Raw genomic sequence first — 21,125 nt, 5'->3', positions numbered from 1 at the left:
TTACAACAGCCGCCGCTTGCACTGCAGGCAGCCGCCGCTCTCCAGACAGAACTTGTATCTTCGTTTTTTCCTGTAAGTGCAATCTTTACTTTTCTAATAAATGTGATAAAAGGTAATAAACTACTATTAGTCTCTTCCCTCATTTTCATGGTGCACCTCATATGAGTGTCAGTCCGAGAGAAGAACCAGGAAACAACAGGAGTCCCTCATTTACGTATCCAGAGAGAGTCTATATTCATTACATGTTTGGAAACAGTGGGATCTGGTAAGCAGCTCCCCTCTCCTGTCACACACGAGGGTGGATTCCAGCACAGCACTCCCTTTTGGTTATCCACAGAGGTCCCTTTGGATTCATATTCTGTCTATCTGCCCTAAATCTACTTAAAGCTGGTAAGCGGTGAATTCACCAGGTGATGGGATTTTCACGTCACGTTCATTGATTTGCAGCAGCACTTGGTTTTCTCATGGCCACCAGTGATTATTTTTGGAATTTACATGAACACTGGACTTCATTTGCACATTCATCTATTTAGCTTTTTTTCTGGTGGAGTTGTTCACGGAAAACACATTATATTGATTTGCAAGAGAAACCAGAGACTTTGTTCACTCACATTTTTATTTGTTTCAAATTGTTTCAAATTGTTTGTACACTATTTTGTATGCATGATTGACATTCTTCATTTTATTGCAATTTAGTAGCGCACCAGACTTTTTTACACTATTTCATTTATACACCTTTGATAGCAGCACACTCAATTATCAGTGCACTTTTTCATTTATATACAGAATCACAAAACATAGCCTGGTCAGGAATGGGGTAAAATCTTCCGGTCTTAAAGCGGTTAAAAATATGCTCATTGAGAATTTTTTTTGTCAAAGACATGTAGCTAAATACATTTTGGCCTAAATATATGACAAAAATTGAATATATTGGATATTTTTTAACTGTCAAAGTAGAAAATGTCAATTTTTTCCCAAAATGTTCGCTCTTTTTTTATTAATATCGCAAAAAATGAAAAGCACAGAGGTGATCAAATACTACCAAAAGAAAGCTCTGTTTGTGGGAAAAAAAGGACGTAAATTTCGTTAGGGTACAGGGTTGCATGACAGCACAATTGTCAGTTAAATTCGCACAGTGCTAAGTTGCAAAAAGTGGCCTGGACGTTAAGCAGGAAAATCCTCCGGTGGTAAAGTGATTAAACAGCCCCCACACAAAACTGTCGATTTTGACTAGTGTTAAAGCAAATAGGAAGGATCTGTGAACAGTAATACTATAAAATGGAACTTCACTCTCCCAATCAAAATGTATTATTTTTAATCCTCATGCTGCTATAATTAGTGAATAGATAGGAAAGTATATTATATTTACTTGTTTCAAACTTTTTTTTACATTTCTTCAGCTACTTCCTGTTTTCCTGCCTAGGCAAATTATGTCATACATTCCAGGAGTCTTCAGGAAGGGAGGATAGGAGGAGGGGTTTTCTCAGCTAAGCACACTCTCCTGCATGCATGCTTGGGCTAAGGGCAGGAAGTAAATGCTACATGAATCATTTGCCATTACTCAAGATGACCACAGCCAGAAATGCTAGGGGGAGTTTTTCAAAGATATTACTCACCAAAATAAAGCATGGAGACATGGATTGTCAGGGAGTTTTCTTTGAACACTAACAATAAATTAAATAGAGTTTTTGGTTTGTGGTGCTCAGATGCAGTGAAGATCCGCCTTAAGTTGCTGGTCATTAATAAGAAAGGGGGGTATAGGGGCAGAGCAGGGCCAACTATGGACGATGAGGGTAAGAAAGAAGGCAGAATGGTGGCTGAACATGAATTGGAAGGAAGAGAGATATAGAAGAAAGGAATGGCAACTTGTGTTTTAAGTATGTGAAAAGTAGGCACATTGGAAGGGAAGAAAGAATAAACAGCTGACATGGAACATCTGAAGAGGCAGAAAAGGCAGAGTGTGGAAAAAAGAGGTAGATAGGGGATTATCAGAAACGTGGGCCAAAAAAGCAAAGCTAGAAATGATTGTTGCAAAAGGGTGCAGAAGAGAGAAAACGGTAGCTGATCAAGTGTCAACTGGGGTGAATACAGGGGAAGAACTGGTCATGGAAACCCTAGCAAAGACAAAGAAGGCAGAGATAGACTATGTACATAGACCTTGTAGAAAGTGCAGTAAACAGACGTTAACGTAGATGAAAATACCACTGGTACTTTGGTGTAAGTGATTATTCTTTGCCAACAACTCCCAGTTCTACTGACTTTCATATTGCTACCCCTCCTCTCTTTTCTCTGTCCCAACCTCGACAATATACCAGGTGTCACAGTGTACAGGGAGTGATGACATCACACTCTCCATACACAGATCGAACTTCTTCTATTTCTTGCTGAATGGCCCTGCCAGCACCACCCGATTTAACAAACTTCAGTCTAAAGGTCAAAAGAGCCAGGTGGGGAACTGTCAGCCGAATAGTGACTGCAGCCTATCATCTACAGGCACTGTTCAGGGAATTCTGACAACTGATGGCTTACAAAAATAGCTGTGAGTGGGGATTTGTCCATCTGCACTGTTTAGCTTACATGAAGAAATCTGTTCAACTTTTATCATTCAGCCCAAAGGCTAATCAAAATAAATCAATACCTGTAAGGCCAGTTTTAGTTACAAGGATCTCACTAGCCAGTTATATTCCCTGACAACCAAGCATGCATAAGATTAATACAGCACATTCAAAGTATGCTATTATGTGTAGAACTTGCCTTCACCGCATGGACATAATAGTTTCACTGCATGGACACTGGTTGCTTATTAATTTGGCAGCACTTTGGTTAAACATTGGGGAGAAGCCTACTAAAGAGAATGACTTAAAGTACTGGCACAAAATAGTTTTATTTTACAGGTTTTAGGATGTACAGTATGTGGGCATCATACATGGAAAATGACAGTTCATTATAAGAGAAGAACTTCATAAAACGGTCCTGAAAGCAAGGTCATAAATGTATTGCTTATAAAATTATACAGGAAACCTATTTTATTTACAATTTTATGTGATTTATTAGCAATAATCCATGTCTGTGACACGAAAGAAGAGTTCCAGTTTTAGTATATGATCCAAAACGGTTTAATTCAGTAGATGGAATGTAAAGACAGGTATAGAATTGATAATCATTTTCGGAATCACATGAAAATTTGGCACTATATAAATTATATACTTACAGTGGCCACAAGATAATTCATCATAATGTCCAATTTTGTTTTCTTTACATTGACCTTTCCACAGTTCTTCATTATTTTGGTGTCAACCCCTTTTGAAGAGAAAAGGTCCATTAAATATTAATTAATACACAGTATTTTGTAAGAAATTCTTGTTTCATAAAATATTGCCCAGAACTGCAATTTGCAGTACCTCCATACAAAATCATCGATTGTCTTGTGTTTTCCATGGTGTTCAGCATTTACATTTGTGTACCTGAATTTTAGGTTCACCAACCAGCCAAAATAATTTTTTCATGAATTATTTCATTATTTTACATTACAGTGTATGCAGCAAGCTGACTGTAACTCCGCTGCTTAACTTTGCATAGCAAGGCAGCCTCAATTGTTTGACAGCAGCTATCAAACCTTACAGATGTGTGAACTAGTTGGGCAGCATTACAGGCTGCACCTTGCTACTAGTGATGTCACGAACATAAAATTCGCTGTTCGCGAACGGCGAACGCGAACATCGGCGAATGTTCGCGAACCGGCGAACATTGCGAACCGCCATAGACTTTAATAGGCAGGCGAATTTTAAAACCCACAGGGACTCTTTCTGGCCACAATAGTAATGGAAAAGTTGTTTCAAGGGGACAAACACCTGGACTGTGGCATGCCGGAGAGGGATCACACAAAAAAAAGTTCTTAAAAATTGTAATTTTTTGATAGAGAGCCAATTATTGGAAAAATTAAAAAAAAAAATAAAAATAAAATATTTCTTTGGATTTAGCATCTGGGGGGTCTAAAAAGTGTACCTGTGAAGTTTCAGCTCTATAGCATGTCCGGAACCAGAAAAAATTACGAATTAGGGTTAGGGCTAGGGTTAGGGCTAGGGTTAGGGTTAGGGCTAGGGTTAGGGTTAGGGTTAGGTTTAGGGTTAGGGTTATTTTTATGGCTAGGCTTAGAGGGTTAGGGTTAAGGTTAGAGGGTTAGGGTTATGGTTAGAGGGTTAGGTTTAGTGTTAGGGGCTAGGGTTAGGGTTACGGTGAGATACTTAGGGTTAGAGTTAGTAGCCCTACCCCTACCCCTCTAACTCTAACCCTAAGCACTAAAAATAACCCTAACCTTAGCCCTGACCCTAACCCTAACCCTAGCCCTAACCCTGATTCTATTTTTTTTTCTGGTTCTGGACATGCTACAGAGCTGAAACTTCACAGGTACACTTTTAGACCCCCCCCCCCCCCCCAGACAATAAATCCAAAGAAATTTTTTTTTTTAAGTTTTTTTTTTTTTTTTTTAAGTTTTCCAATAATTGGCTCTCTATCAAAAATGACAATTTTTAAGAACTTTTTTTGTGTGATTTAGTGTCTAGGGGGTCTAAAAAGTGTACTTGTGAAGTTTCAGCTCTGTAGCATGTCCAGAACCAGAAAAAAAGATCATTTTTCAGTAGAGCAGGGATGGTGGGAACCCCTTTTACACCTATATGATCTTTTTTTCCTGGTTCTGGACATGCTGCAGAGCTGAAACTTCACAGGTACACCTTTTAGACCCCCCAAACAATAAATCCAAAGAAATGTTTTTTTGTTAAGTTTTTTTTTTTTTTTTTTTTTTTTTTAAGTTTTCCAATAATTGGCTCTCTGTCAAAAATGACAATTTTTAAGAACTTTTTTGTGTGATTTAGTGTCTAGGGGGTCTAAAAAGTGTACTTGTGAAGTTTCAGCTCTGTAGCATGTCCAGAACCAGAAAAAAAAGATAATTTTTCAGTAGAGCAGGGATGGTGGGAACCCCTTTTACACCTATATGATCTTTTTTTCTGGTTCTGGACATGCTACATATATATATATATATATATATATATATTAAAAAAATACTCAAATACCAGCCCTCAAATGGGCTTTTGGGGACAATATATATATATATATATATATCACAGAACAAAAAAAATACACAAATACCAGCCCTCAAAAGGGCTTTTGGGGACAATAGATATATATATATATATATATCACAGAACAAAAAAAAAATTACACAAATACCAGCCCTCAAAAGGGCTTTTGGGGACAATAGATATATATATATATATATATATATATATATATATACAAAAAAAACCTCAAATACCAGCCCTAGGAAGGGCTTTTTGGGGTGCTGTCCTTACAGCAGGAGTGTACCAAGAACACTGGCTAACAAGACCGGGAACTGTCCCCAGCTATAACAGCAGCAGCAGCACCAGCACTTTCCCTGCTCTCAGTAACACAGAAATGATCTAAGATGGATGCTGCCCTTGCTTATTTATAGGAGGTGGGAGGGAGGTATGCTGATTGGCCTGGAATGTGTCTGCTGACTGTGATGTTCAGGGTCAAAGTTTGCCTCAATGATGATGTATAGGAGGCGGACCAAACATCGCATATGTTCGCCCGCAGCGGCGAACACGAACGTTCGAAGTTCGCCGGCGAACCGTTCGGTACATCTCTACTTGCTACACGGGGGTGATATTATCAGTGCTCCATTGCAAGCAGGGCAGTGAATGTTTTCACCTTACTGTGGAAAAAACATTATCTGATAAAAATATTTTTTTTTCAGCACAGCTGTATAAAAAGACAGGAAGGAATTGCAATGCTGGTTTAAGGGCATAGGACCAGCCATACTGCATATATACATTGGTACATTTGGCTTCACATAACACTTTAATACTTAATCTCTAAGTTGTGAGTGGTTTTTTTAGCTCATTTTACCACGTGCAAGCAGAAAATAGATAAACATTTTTTAATATGTTAAAGTAGCGCAGTGCCGAATCGCAAAAAATAGCCTAGTCATTAAGGGGGTAAAACCTTTACGTCCAGAAGTGGTTAATTAATCTCCGTATATTGCCTGAGGCTAGTCAATTCAGTGCGTATATGTAAGAGCTTTTAATCACTTCAACACTGGTCACAAAAGCATTGTGTAACGGGCCTGCAGCCAGTTGAATTTTTCTTTGTGAAGCAACAGCCATGAGTTGGCAGAGGTGGGGGACTTGAGTCACATGACTTGACTTAAGTCAGACTTAAGTCACCAGTTTGAGGACTTGAGACTAGAGATGTACCGAACGGTTCGCCGGCGAACGGTTCCCGGCGAACTTCGAACGTTCGCGTGTAATTTTTTTTGTTCTGTGATATATATATATATATATATATATATATATATATATATTGTCCCCAAAAGCCCTTTTGAGGGCTGGTATTTGTGTAATTTTTTTGTTCTGTGATATATATATATATATCTATTGTCCCCAAAAGCCCTTTTGAGGGCTGGTATTTGAGTATTTTTTTTTAAATATATATATATATGTAGCATGTCCAGAACCAGAAAAAAAAGATCACATAGGTGTAAAAGGGGTTCCCACCATCCCTGCTCTACTGAAAAATTATCTTTTTTTTCTGGTTCTGGACATGCTACAGAGCTGAAACTTCACAGGTACGCTTTTTAGACCCCCTAGACACTAAATCACACAAAAAAGTTCTTAAAAATTGTCATTTTTGATAGAGAGCCAATTATTGGAAAAAAAAAAAAACTTAACAAAAAAAAATTTCTTTGGATTTATTGTCTGGGGGGTCTAAAAAGTGTACCTGTGAAGTTTCAGCTCTGTAGCATGTCCAGAACCAGAAAAAAAATAGAATCAGGGTTAGGGTTAGGGTTAGGGCTAGGGTTAGGGTCAGAGCTAAGGTTAGGGTTATTTTTAGTGCTTAGGGTTAGAGTTAGAGGGGTAGGGGTAGGGCTACTAACTCTAAACCTAAGTATCTCACCGTAACCCTAACCCTAGCCCCTAACACTAAACCCAAACCCTAACCCTCTAACCATAACCCTAACCCTCTAACCTTAACCCTAACCCTCTAAGCCTAGCCATAAAAATAACCCTAACCCTAAACCTAACCCTAACCCTAGCCCTAACCCTAACCCTAGCCCTAGCCCTAACCCTAACCCTAACCCTAATTTGTATTTTTTTCTGGTTCCGGACATGCTACAGAGCTGAAACTTCACAGGTACACTTTTTAGACCCCCCAGATGCTAAATCCAAAGAATTTTTTTTTTTTTTTTTTTTTTAATTTTTCCAATAATTGGCTCTCTATCAAAAAATTACAATTTTTAAGAACTTTTTTTGTGTGATCCCTCTCCGGCATGCCACAGTCCAGGTGTTTGTCCCCTTGAAACAACTTTTCCATTACTATTGTGGCCAGAAAAAGTCCCTGTGGGTTTTAAAATTCGCCTGCCTATTAAAGTCTATGGCGGTTCGCAATGTTCGCCGGTTCGCGAACATTCGCCGATGTTCGCGTTCGCCGTTCGCGAACAGCGAATTTTATGTTCGCGACATCACTACTTGAGACTTGCTTGACTAAAAATTGACTAAAATTATTAAAACTCAACTTGACTTTGACTTGGTATTCATGACTTGAGACATATGACTCGAAATGACTTTACTTTTTTAAGTTATTAAATATTTGCATTTTCTCAAGATGTGTTAAAGCAAAATTAATGTGCCTGTTATGTTTCTGACACCACAGTCACTTAAAACATTTCAGTGTGTTCTGATTTTTAGGACACTGGCTGTTTAACAATGGAAATACTTAACATGTTTTTAGTGACTGTGGTGTTGAAACATGACCGGACAAAGGATTTTCAGCTGTTTGGGCATTCAAAGTGTTTCTTTAACCACTTGCCTACAGCGCACTTTCACCCCCTTCCTGCCCAGACCGATTTTCAGCTTTCAGCGCTCTCACACTTTATAACATTATATATTTTTTTTTAGCAGAGACCCTAGAGAATAAAATGGAGATCGTTGCAATATTTTTTATCACACCATATTTGTGCAGCAGTCTTCTAAATGCGATTTTCTTTTGAAAAAAATACACTTTTTTGAACTAAAAAATAAGAAAACAGTAAATTTAGCACAATTTTTTTCCATAATGTGAAAGATAATGTTACGCCGAGTAATTAGATACCCAACATGTCATGCTTCAAAATTGCGCATGCTCACAGAATGGAGCCAAACATTGGTACTTAAAAATCCCCATAGGCAACATTTTAAAAATTTCTGCAGGTTACTAGCTTAGAGTTACAGAGGAGGTCTAGGGCTCAAATTATTGCTCTCGCTCTAACGATCGCGGCGATACCTCACATGTATGGTTTGAACACCGTTTACATATGTGGGCGGGACTTGCGTATGCGTTTGCTTCTGCGCGCGAGCTAACGGGGACAGGGCGCTTTAATTTTTTTTTTTTCCTATTTATTTTATTTATTATTTTTTTATTTTTACACAGTTTAAAAAAAAAATAATGTTTTGATCATTTTTATTCCTATTACAAGGAATGTAAACATCCCTTGTAATAGAAATAGGCATGACAGGTCCTCTTTATTGTGAGATCTGGGGTCAAAAAGACCTCACACCTCACAACTACACTAAAAAAGAAAAAAAAAAAAAAAAATTGTTGAAAGAGGAAAAAAGAAAAAAGAAAAAAAAAAGCGGCCCTTTAAAACGGTTGCTAGGCAACGTCTTGACGTAGCTCCGGTCCTCCAAGACCATAGAGTTGAGTGAGGGCCATCTTGCCCTCACTCGACTTCCTGTCTCTGAGGATCCGGGATCGGATAGTTTTCCCCGCTGCTGGCGGGTCCGGTAAGCTGGGAAAACGTCTGGGACGCGGCAGGAGGGGGGGGGGCACCTCTTCCCCTGCACCGTAAGGGTAATTCCGCGGCGAATCTGCCACTGGGACCACCCTTATCTGAAAGCCGACCGCCTGCCGTTTCAAAAAATACTGGGGTTATGGGGGCTATCTGCTGCCATAACCCCAGTATTTAGCTTTTAATGGCAGACGCATATAGTCGTTAGGCGGTCAGTAAGTGATTGCATGTATATGGCAAACAGGTGACGATGACTGATGGGGTGACAGGTGACAATGACTGATGGGGTGACAGGTGATGATGACTGATGGGGTGACAGGTGGCGATGACTGATGGGGTGACAGGTGATGATGATTGATGAGGTGACAGGTGACGATGATTGATGAGGTGACAAGTGACGATGATTGATGGGGTGACAGATGACAATCACTGACGGGGTGACATGTGACGATGATTGATGGGGTGACAAGTGACGATCACTGATGGGGTGTCAAGTGACGATGATTGATAGGGTGACAGATGACGATGACTGATGGGGTGACAGGTGACGATGACTGATGGGGTGACAGGTGACCGTGATTGATGGGGTGACAGGTGACGGGCGATGGTGACTGATGGGTGACAGGTGACGGGCGATGGTGCACGGCAGTACTGATGGCAGTCTCTGGTGACCGGTGAACTTTAGGCTACGTTCACATGTGAGCGTAGCGATCATGGGCAGAATCACTGCGATTCCGCCCGTGATCCAGAAATCATTGCAAATTGCGGGACGCCTGTGCGATGCCCGTGATTTGCAATAGCACCCCAAATGCTGTGCGATGTTGCTGCGATTTCCGCCTGCCGAATCGAGGTAACATCACGCAAACAACGAATGACGCCCCAAAGAAGCTCCTGTACCTTTTTTGGGCGTCATGCGATGTTTGCGCGATGTTACCGTGATTCGGCAGGCGGAAATGGCGGCAACATCGCACAGCGTTTGGGGTGCTTTTGCAAATCACAGGCAACGCACAGGCGTCCCCGCAATTTGCAATGATTTCCGGATCGCGGGCAGAATCGCGGTGATTCTGCCTGCGATCGCTGCGCTCACATGTGAACGTTATGGGTGTCAATTTCTGGGCACTGATGAGGTGACTGTTGGGTGACAGGTGACATTGGGGGGGGGGGGCTGAGGACTGTGTGGGGACCTTTATTTGTGTGATTTTTACTTTGATTTTTACTTTTGACAGGTGTACAGATCAGTAACTCACTATTTCTAGCTCTGCTCCCCTCATACTGGAAACTGTATGAGGAGAGAAGAGCTAGTAACACTGAGTTACTGCTCTTTGTTTACATTTTGTGATCGGCTGTGAATGGATTCACAGCCGATCACTTAGTAAACAGTCACTGTCAGTGACTGTTTACTACTGCCGGTGACAGCTGTGTTCCTACGGAACACAGTGCCACCGACATGACCGCGCTGCGCGCTCCCGATCGCGAATGCGCGGTCATCTCCCGGGCGCCTCCATTGTGATCGGCTGTGTCATTGGAACACAGCCAATCACGTGGGAAACAGCCATGCCTATTGGCTGTTTCCCCCCTGCCGGTGACCGGCTGTGTCCCGGGGACACGCCGACACCGGCAGTGCACGGCGGCGCGTCCGCGATCGCGCGCTTCCCCTGCATTTACTGGGTCACGTCATATGACGTCCGTCCAGGATAATAGCCGCACCGTCCCGCCGTCATATGACGGCGGGCGGGCGGTAAGTGGTTAATATGCCAAGAAAAAAGCACTAAGCAGTTTTTGTTAATGTTGAAAATAAAACAAAACCTTTCCTGACCACTGACTTTTAACTGACTTAAAGGTGAAAATTGGGGTAGATCAGTATTTTGACTTGATTTGTGACTTGATCAAAATAAATGACTTGACTTGACTTGCTTGACTTCTAGCAGGGACTCGACTTGACTTGCTTGCTTTTCGCCACAGTAACTTGGGACTTGCTTGAGACTTGAAGGTTAAGACTTGAGACTTGCTTGTGACTTGCACATGTGTGACTTACTCCCATGTCTGTGAGTTGGGTCTTTTATTTTACCCTCACCATCAAGTTATGCACAGTATTGAATGAAATGTAGAACATTCTATAATCCATAATAATCAATCAGCCATCATCTATTTTTTGAAATGACTTTACTTTGATGACTTTCACAAAATACTTTGAAGTTACCGAATTTATCAAATATTCTTTGCCCCTTGTCAGAAGGTCAGGTTCATGTAAAGATTAATTTCTGAACAAAGCCAATGTACCGAGAATAACATTTGTTATGTAAAAAGTTATAATGTTATGTTTAAGTACCTGCATAAATTACTAGTCCAAAGCAATACGTAGTATTCCTTATCTTACAGCCTCTTAGAAGAATACAGTCATTGTCCAAAGAACACTTCTCTTCATTCCACTCCAGTGTTCCTGTAAAGGAATGCATGTTGCTGTTGGCTTCTTCACAGATGATTTTACCTGTAATATTTACAGCAAACATATGAAACCATTCTAGTAAATGCATAATTCCCAAATTATATTGTACTACTATTACTAAACTAATACTGTACAGTGTAAGTGTTGCTGGGGAAAGAAAAAAAAAAAATATCGCCATATAGGCAGTTTACATATATATATATATATATACATCTTTACATACATTTTGCCTATGTAAATCAGTGTTTTCGTGTGTGAGTCAGTTTGTCGAGTATAACAGTGTGATAAACCCTTCTCTTTCTTGTTTTACATCATACACAAAAATGTTTGAATTATTTTCCAATAGCATTCTTACCATCGAATGCGGCCAGTGCCTCTGTTGTGCAAAGTTCACGGTGTGTACTCATCAAGGCCTGTTTAAACTTTAGATTTGTTTCTCTAGCAGAGCAAAAATAAATACAAAGTTTTTTAAGTCCAATGAAATACGAAAAACAGTTAAAAAGTTTTCAGTCTTTTTGCTTTTTAAGATCGGTCTGGCAAATTATACATTTTATCACATAGCTTTTCATGCACGATACACACATTTTTCTAGTCAGATTGTATTAGGAAATACGTGAATCCTGCGTGAAAGTTGTGTGATTCTTGGTTGAAAACACTCAATTTAAATGAAATGTAGAATGATAAATGGACCCCTTTTTTTTAATATGACAGGCTTTTAGAGAGCTACACTCTAAAGTTTGGCATGCATGTGTATCAGTTGCTAGACTTACTAAACCCAAGATAATATTTGTGTGCTTGCAAAAAAAAAAAAAAACGTAAACCTTAGTGACAACAAACTTAGGCTCCATTCACATATAGGCATTTCGGATCGCGGGCAGAATTGCCGCGATTCTGCCCACGATTCCGAACCATTGTAAGTTGCGGGATGCCCAAGCAATGGCACCCCAAATGCAGCGTGATTTTGCCGCGATTGTCGCCCAAACGAATCGCGCAAACAGAATCATAGGACACCTGACGCCCAAAAGAAGGCAAATGCGCTGTGTTTGGGGTGCCATTGCAAGCCATGGGAATCACTCAGGCATTCCGCGACTTGCAATGGTTTGGAATCGCCGCGATTCTGCCCGCAATCCGAAACGCCTATAAGTAAAACAAGTACAATAAAAATGAAATTCGATCAAATGGACAGCATCTAAATCACAAGTAGGATATGTAACAAGCAGTATCCAAACAATAAAAAGTGTGCTATCCTTGTGCTAGGTATAAGTTAATAATTCACATAAGAGACACAATAAAAGTGCATTAAACATATGATGAACTCATCCTAAATTGACATATCTGTGCAATTAAAGTCCATATAAAATGTGCAAACACCGTGCAAAAAATATATTATAAAATATATATATATATATATATATATATATATATATATATATATATATATGGTTAAAAAAGGTGCACAGATTTTTTTATACAAAATCTGAGCACCTTTTTGCAACTTATATACATATTATATATATATTTTCTTTTCTTTTTTTGCAATTTGTATCTTCCTATTTATACTTTTTTTTTTCTTGCCTGACTGTCCTTCTCTTCCACTTTTCTTTACTTCGGCTCTTACAACTTTACTGCCTCTGCGCTTTAAGGACAAAACTTTTTTTCATTTTGGAAAGAGTAAGGGAGGGTGTTTTTTTTGCCATCTGTGTCCCATTGCAGAAATTTCCCTTCATTTCCTGTCCCATAGCCAAAACAGGAAGTGGGAGGAAATCCCTCCAAAGTGAGGGAATCACAGTGTGCGACATGGTCACCAGAACTAGTGTCTTCTTAGGAAGAATTCCCTTCTATTACTTTTCTGAAAGCAACCTAAAATTTGGGATTTTTTTTTACTTTTACTGATAACAGTATTCAGGACAGATAGAGAGGATGAATCTCCCTAACGGGGACACAGACAGCAACAAAAACTGAAAGGTGTCCTAATCACTCTTCACTCTACCCAAAACAAAAAACAAGTTCTACTTTTGGTTACATTTTAAGCATCATATCGTAGGCATTATTAATAGTGGTAAAGCCTAAAAATATTAATTTGCCTTCTTATATTTATTTTTATGACATGTATACTAAGAATTTCTATATAACAGAATAATAGCTTTCTTCAAGCCAGGCTGTAATTGGTTAATTTTTTTTTTTTTTTGGCAAAATATTCAAAACAATATTGGTAGGTCCTGTTTGAATAAAAACCTTAAGGGCTCTTTCACACGGGCTTTCAATGTGAAAGGTCCGCTGCGGGACTTTTTTTTTTTTTTTTTCACGGAGCCGATGACATTTCTGTCATCCGCTCCGTAGGTCCGCATATCATCCCATCCGTTTGCGGATGATATGCGGACCTAATGTAAGTCTATGGGGGATTGCGGATGTCAGCGGATGACACCGCTGACATCCGATTTTCCTTCCTTTCCGTTTTTTGAACGGAACAAAAATAGGATTTTTTCAGTTCCAAAAAACGGAACAGAACTGACAGGAGGAAAATTGGATGTCAGCGGATGGTATTCCGCTGACATCCGCAATGCCATAGACTTACATTATGTCCGCAAATCATCTGCAAAAAAATAGGATGATTTGCGGATATACGGAGCGCCCGTGTGAAAGGGCCCTAATTCAAATGTTCTACTTATTAACTACACATTTTATGGAATGTTTTCTCTTTTCTACTCTTTATTCAAATAAAGTAAATGAAAAAAAAAAGCTTTCCTTTAAAATGTATTTTCCACACTATTGTTACACTTTTCATAATAAATGTATGTAATTTATTTTCCATGAATAAACAATTGTGCATGCACCCATAAAAAACTAAGTACATAAATATGGAGAATTTGAGATGGTTTCTCTCATTTAATGTGCCACTTGTTCTTGTCAATGGTACAGAATTTGTATGTCTATATGTATATTCCAATATCTTATTGCATATTTACAAATCGTATTCTAGAATGAAAGTGGTTCTTTTTCTTTTGCAATCACCTGTAGAATTGTTTAATTTATGTATGATGGGACAACATGTCTTTATCAGAAGAAACATTTTTTTTTTTGTTAATTGTTTTTGCCATTTGCAAAGTACTGGTCTCATTGGTTTCAAGTGTGCAATGGAAATTTATGCAGATTTGCAATGGAAATTAGAGGTTACAATGTCAATAAAAGGATGTTTTGCATTTTGTTAAAAAGCACGGTTTCTTTATGCAGTTGTCACAACTACACCCGATGTTACGCAAACCTACCTGTCTGACCTCTCTAAAAAGCAAATGCTTTATTTTAATATTCATCTTAATTATTGCAAGGCTGCAAATGTTTCAGATGCCTTGTCTTTAGGAGATATACAGTATGATTATGTACTTAACAAGTTTTTAACATTTGTCTGTACTTTGTTGGATTATATATGTACCATTGCCATCGAGATAAATTGAAATGCTTATAACACAATGTGAATTTGAATGTATTCCTTACCCATCTATATCTGCTGTCTCCACATAACAGAGACTATTCGGTTCTGATGAGTACAGCAAAAGCAGATCTGCCTGTAAAAATAAAGCAGCTTCACTTGAAACATTTACAGACCAACTACACAACTGAAAAATGCATTATATAAGACCGACCCTATTGTTACTGCATTTACTAAAATTGATTTGCATGGCTGCAATGCATGCTTGTCAACCTGAAACTATGGGGTTTATTTACTAAAACTGGAGAGTGCAAAATCTGGTGCAGCTCTGCATAGAAACCAATCAGCTTTCAGGTTGTTTTATCAAAGCTTAATCAAACAAGGTGAAGTTAGAAGCTGATTGGCTACAATGCAGAGTTGCACCAGATTTTGTACTCTCCAGTTTTAGTAAATCGACCCCTTTATTTTTTACAGAACAATTCTACATATATGGCATACATAGGTACAGTATATAGGGCACATTTCACTGTTTTTAGCATTTTATTACTGGTTGGTTAGCATGGGTTACCCATAGCTTCAATTATTTGGAACAGCCTGTGTTATTTTAAGTGGAACGTCAATGATTTTGGGTCAAGCGTATATATGTTCTTCAACTGTTGTTTAATGTCTCTCTATTTACTACCTATATACAAATATTTGTTTTTCAAGTAGACATTAAAACCAAGACAAAGAATTCACAGAGTGCTATAGGTCAGTTAGAGACACCAAAAAAACCCTTCTGTTTAGGGCCACCATTTGTTTATGTTAAAGTTTTGGTTGATAAATCTGAAAAAGCATGAGTTAATGCAATCAGTCACTGCTCTAAAAAGAAAAAAGAAAAAAAAAAACAATTGACTCCTTTCATCAAAGAAGCAACTAGAAAGTCCATAAGACTTGAACATTTCCTGAACTCTGGCCAGCTCATAAAAGTTTCTTATTGGTAGTTCTCCCTCTTCCTATTCTGTTGTACGAACTGTCATGATCTGCTGTCGAAAGCTGTGTACTAACGATCAGATTATCGTGCGATCATGTCAAAAGCGAGTTTTATCATACGATTATCTGAACGTGTGTACGAGGCATAAGGCTCTCCATCCAGCATGTTAGAGGGCCCTCAGGCTTCTGAATATAATAAATAAAGAAAGAAATTATCCTTAATCCACAATACATTCCCTTTAAAAAAAGAATACATTGTGTACAGGAGATCATATTGGCAGGAATATTGACCTCATCGGCTGGGCCAATGCTTTAAAAATGCCTATCCTCTTTGGCTTAAATGCAGAGACAGTTTTTCATTACCTTGACCAGCACTAGATTTGCAGAGTAGAGGATTTGGGGTTTCATGTCATATATATATATATATATATATATATATATATATATATATATATACTCCCCTTCCTTTTACTTTTAAATTCCCTTGCACTCAGCTTAGAAGGGTGCCAATTGATAATGGAACTCACCATGCTCGCTTTCTCCATTACTCTTTCTGTTATGCATTGAAACCCTGGTAACTACCTTTCAATTGCTTTTACTTGAAGGTACGTAATATAAGCTTTCCTAATTCACTGTGAATATTCTATTAAGGTTATCTAATACAACAGTGCATCTTCCAAATTCTAACAAAACATTATCAAAATCTGGCTGTCTGTCAGTTTACAAGATTAGCAATGCCAGGTCTCATCTGCAGCTCCAAAGTGTTGCTCAGTGTCTGTTCTCTATTATAACTTTGTGGTCCTGCTTTTTTGTTTCAATCTATCCGCATAAAGCAGAGGTAGGCAACCTCATGAAAATACAAATCCCATCATGCCTCTTTCTTTTGAAATATTGCCTGTGGCGGTCAAAGTCTTGCAATGACTCATGGAATTTGTAGTTTCACGCATCAACCCCTGGTATTGAGGTTTTTCTTAGTTTAGGACTTTATTTTAAAAATTATTTTCTCATTTAGGCTCTCACATAAATCCTTCTGACCTCCTCCATGGATACATACCTTATTTGGAGTAAGAATTTAACTATTCTTAGTCCTCCAACGCCTAGAACCTATCATGGGAGAATGTTTCTAAAACTTCTATGTGTTCTTATAAGGTGTTATTTGAATGGTACTTGACCCTAGAAAGGTTCTCCATAAATTATCCATGATCATTAGCTCTACACTGCAGGCTCTATGGCTTCATCCACAGACATCATTTTAGACCTGGTCCAGGATTCAGCCAATTTGGAAGAAGGTCAATTGGTTAACAAACAGATTTGATTCATTAATTAATTTATTTATTTGGAAATCCTTATCAAACCACCATATATCAATGAATGATAAACCCACATTCTGGTGACATCACACTATAACGTTGCAATGTCCTGGAAATATCGAGTTGTCCCAGTAATAACTATAAAGAAACATCAGCTTAACTATTGCACTGAGATTTAAGACAGATAAAAACAGTTGCAGAAGAATTATGTAGGCTGCTATTGTTTGTCCTTTCCCTCTGAAAATGCCAGTATTTTGGCTGGTATGCTTTTAGTTTCCAATGGTTTTCATTGAGAATTTTCAGTTGAAAAAGGGGAACTCAGCAGGTACATAAACTAAACATAGGGTACATTAGTTGTGCATCAAAATACAACAAAAAGCTATTAACATAAAAATAAAATAAAAAAGAACATTGTATGGTCAATATGAATTATACTGTGCACAGAACTCACAAAGGTCTGGCTTGGTACACAATAAAGGTATACCCTCTCCTGCCCAATCATTATTGAGCTCTCCCCTAACAGCTTATCGTAGATGGGGAGAGGCGGGGATGATGCTGTAGTGTACTGACAAATAATTGGCCCCTTGATTAGGGCCCTACAAATGGGGAACCAATGGGGACGAACAGCCTCCCCGTCACCCTCAACTCACAGCATATCCCCATTGTACAGAAATGGACACATAGTGTATCGTAAATTACTTCACGCGGCCAAGTGGCCTCGAAAAACAAGAAAGGAGAGAAGAAGAAAAAGAGTGGAAGGAAAAAGGAGAGAGAGAAAAAAAGGGGTAGGGGGTTTGGGGGAAGGGAAAGAAGGGGAGCCAGACGGAGACCGGTGTGCACTCTAACCTATCAAGATATCAGTAATATAAACATGCTATGCAACATCCGAGAGATATTTAATCCATGGGTCCCAAATTTATTCAAAAAGAGCAATTTTATTATTTAAGACGGCCGAAAGGCGTTAATTTACCATGATCCAGGACAGTTTAGATTTAACTAGACCGAACTGGATCGAAGGAGACCTTCATGATCTGACAATGGAAATTCTAGCCGCCATAAAGATAAAAGTCACAAGCCGACTCCTGTATCTTGGAGTCCCCTCCACTGGTCGCCCCAGAAGTGCCTGAATCGGTGACTTGACAAGGTTCACCTGGGTGAGCGAATAAATAAAATTATAGGTACGGATCCAAAATGTCCTTACTTTTTAGCATGTCCACCATATGTGAAACATCGTGCCCTCCATACCACAACCTATAAAGCACATAAAGCACAGTGGAGAGGCCCCCAAGGAACACATGATGCCACTCTCACTGGCACCATATACCATCTTAAAAATACTTTGTAATTTGCTTCAATCAGTGAAGTGTTGATAAGCGATTTAGACGCACATTGTGTCAACTTACACCAGTCCCCCACTTCCCAATTCTCATTTATATCACTTTCCCATTTATTCATTAAGAACTGCTTAGTAGAGGCGGAATGCAGTATAGTGTATATTTCAGAAATGTGACCAGTGTGTTTGTCAAAGTTCCTGCAAAAATATTCCATCGCTGTAGAGGTGGTTAAATCAGAAGTTCTATGTAGTACAGCCAGCAGGTGCGCTATCTGGCTATAGCGATAGGACTCTAAATAAGGAAGCTAATATTTTTCTTGTAGGAATGAATGCAGGATTGCCTAAAAACAGGGCCACGGGGGCATGAGGTGACTTGAAACCATATGTTGTCATCAGTCTATCCCTTTGATTTAATGAGAACGACAAAGTGGGGCACAACATAGTTGGTCTGTCTTTAGCTCTCAGCCACATCAGATGGCTGATGTCCCTAGTTGGTCAATGAGATGATTCAGGAACCCACCAGAACAGGTCAACAGGGACAGTTGAGCAGCTTGATAATGCTTATGCAAATATGGTACTCCCAGTCCCCCCCTTATTTTAGGAGTATGCGGAGTATGTTTATTCGCCCTGGGTCTTATATCTCCCCATATGTATTGCAATATTTTCCTTTGGAACAGCTTCAAGTTCGACATATTAATCAAAATTGGAAGGGTCCTAAACAAGTCTAATATCCTAGGCAGGACATTCGTTTTTATCGAATACAGTTGATCGAACCACAATGGAGGATTACTGGACCCCCTGTTAAGATCTTCCAACAATTTTTTATATAGTGGCGGAAAATTCTTTTGGTACAGTGTGGAAAGAGATGGAGTTAGAAGAATACCCAGGTATGGAAGAGTATCCGAACACCATTGAAAGGGAAATTCATTTTGTATGGCACAGGGGAGAAATGCTTTGAAATTCTGAGCCACTAACCAGAAACCATTATGTAGGTCACGTACCCTGACTTCCCATGAAGCATGCTATATTCAGGTCAATGATTCACAAGGAAATGAAGACTGAGGTAAGCGGTAAACAAGCATTTTCAGATTGAAGTCAGCAATAGCAGACTACATATTTCTCTCAGTACACAATCCTTTTATAGACGTTAGCTACAAAATAAGTCTGCTCACAGGAGATTTATTAATTAAGTTAACTCGGGATTTAGTAATGATTCAGAGTTGATACTCTAATATGCAGGATCTTGCTGAATTTTTAAAATTTACACTTACAGGCACAAAATCATCCTTATGTAGCCGAATTATATCTCCAACCTGAATGTCTTTCCATTTCTCCCAGAAGAAACTGCAAGTATACATTAACAAGATGTATCAAATAGTCATACTAGTTATTTTATTTAAACTTTACTTTCATAACAACAAATCTAAAAATGAATTCCACAAAGAGTGCACATTTTCTGAAAATGTAAAAAAAATATATATCAATCAATACATTTTCTCATAAACAATACATATTGTTTTATAATTAAATGGCCCATTACATACAGGTTAAAAGCATCTACAAACACGTCTGTTTGTCTTTGGTCCATAACGCCTGCATATGCATCCAGGTTGCATTTTGCTTTTGGTCCTACATGTAGTGCCTTTCGAGGGGCACAACAATACAGGCTGATGTGGTTATTACATGATAAAGCATTGCTTTACAATTGTATAGGCAAATCTGAAAATTTATTTTTGGTGAATTTTGGGGATAAATGATCAAAATATAATAAATATTTATTTTGTGGCTGATGTTTTCCTAAGTGTTCCAAGTCATGTTCCTCTCTCACTCCTGCATGTCTAGTTGTCTGTCTGGCTGGTTGTAAATTTAGAAGGGAATACAGGCGGTCCCCATGTTATAAACAAGATAGGGTCTGTAGGTTTGTTCTTAAGTCAAATTTCTTTGTAAGTCAGAACAGGTACATTTTTTAAGCTAAAAGAATAATTTTTAAATGTTTTGGATAGCACAGGGAAGGGGTAACACCCCTGTATCATTTGTTTTTCTGTCTATACCCCTGTTCAGAAGATTTCCCCTCGCTTTCTGTCCCTATGACAACTGGATTTTGAAAATTTTGGGTTGTTGTGGAAACAAGGATTGGTGATAAAGCTTTTTCCCATGATAACTCTTACAGGAGTGAATTTCCCTTCCTAGATTTCCTCTCACTTGCTGTTATCTCCCTCTGTTTATAAGTAGGGGTTAGCAGCATTCCAGATTGAAGAAAATTAATTTAATTCAAAACAACAGCAGAAACACAGCCCTTATGCATTTAGACCAGCATGAGTAAGCTCGAGTGGGCGGAGTGAAACGCGTTGGTGGCTTGGCCTGGTGGGGGTCCAGGCTGAGACTGCCACTTGTCTGCACACAGCAGGTTTTTTTCTGATGTGCAGCTCCTGAGATCTTCAGCTCTTAACTGTTATTGTCTGCAATGTGGATGGGTTCCTTACTGGCCAGCACTCACAGCAGCAGGCACAGAACTATACTTTGAGCAGTCTGAGCGGCTCACATACATACTATGGGTTTACATTTAGCCCTGCAAATAAAGTTTTTATCTTACTATTTAAGAATGCACCTTTTTGTACCATGAAACACATAAGTGTGTATTCCTGCTGCCATTTTGAATTAAAGAAGTTTGCTGCAGTCCATAGTGAAGTATTATTTTCTGTGTTTCCATTATATAGAATCTAATTTGTAGTTTGCAAATCAGAGAAAAGCAATAAAGTAGACTTAAACTCTAAAAGTGAAATTGGCTATGTTTT

General features: G+C 38.8%; 1 protein-coding gene across 1 annotated transcript in view; it reads right to left on the bottom strand.

Annotated features, from left to right (window-relative positions):
• LOC309547173 (phospholipid-transporting ATPase IC-like) overlaps window positions 1-21,125 on the bottom strand; it is a gene marked incomplete at both ends in the record, with an annotated part of 345,791 nt that overhangs the window by 215,743 nt on the left and 108,923 nt on the right. The window contains 5 exons of the mRNA XM_082246961.1: window positions 3,212-3,300; window positions 11,172-11,330; window positions 11,644-11,726; window positions 14,781-14,851; window positions 19,602-19,674. Coding sequence (XP_082103087.1) covers window positions 3,212-3,300; window positions 11,172-11,330; window positions 11,644-11,726; window positions 14,781-14,851; window positions 19,602-19,674 — 475 coding nt within the window. The remainder of the gene's footprint in view (window positions 1-3,211; window positions 3,301-11,171; window positions 11,331-11,643; window positions 11,727-14,780; window positions 14,852-19,601; window positions 19,675-21,125) is intronic.

This window comes from Pelophylax lessonae, assembly GCF_965119305.1.
Source record: "Pelophylax lessonae genome assembly, chromosome: 1".
In the NCBI taxonomy this organism is placed as follows: Eukaryota; Metazoa; Chordata; class Amphibia; order Anura; family Ranidae; genus Pelophylax; species Pelophylax lessonae.
Note: the sequence above shows the minus strand (reverse complement) of the source record. Positions and strands in the feature narration are given on the sequence as shown.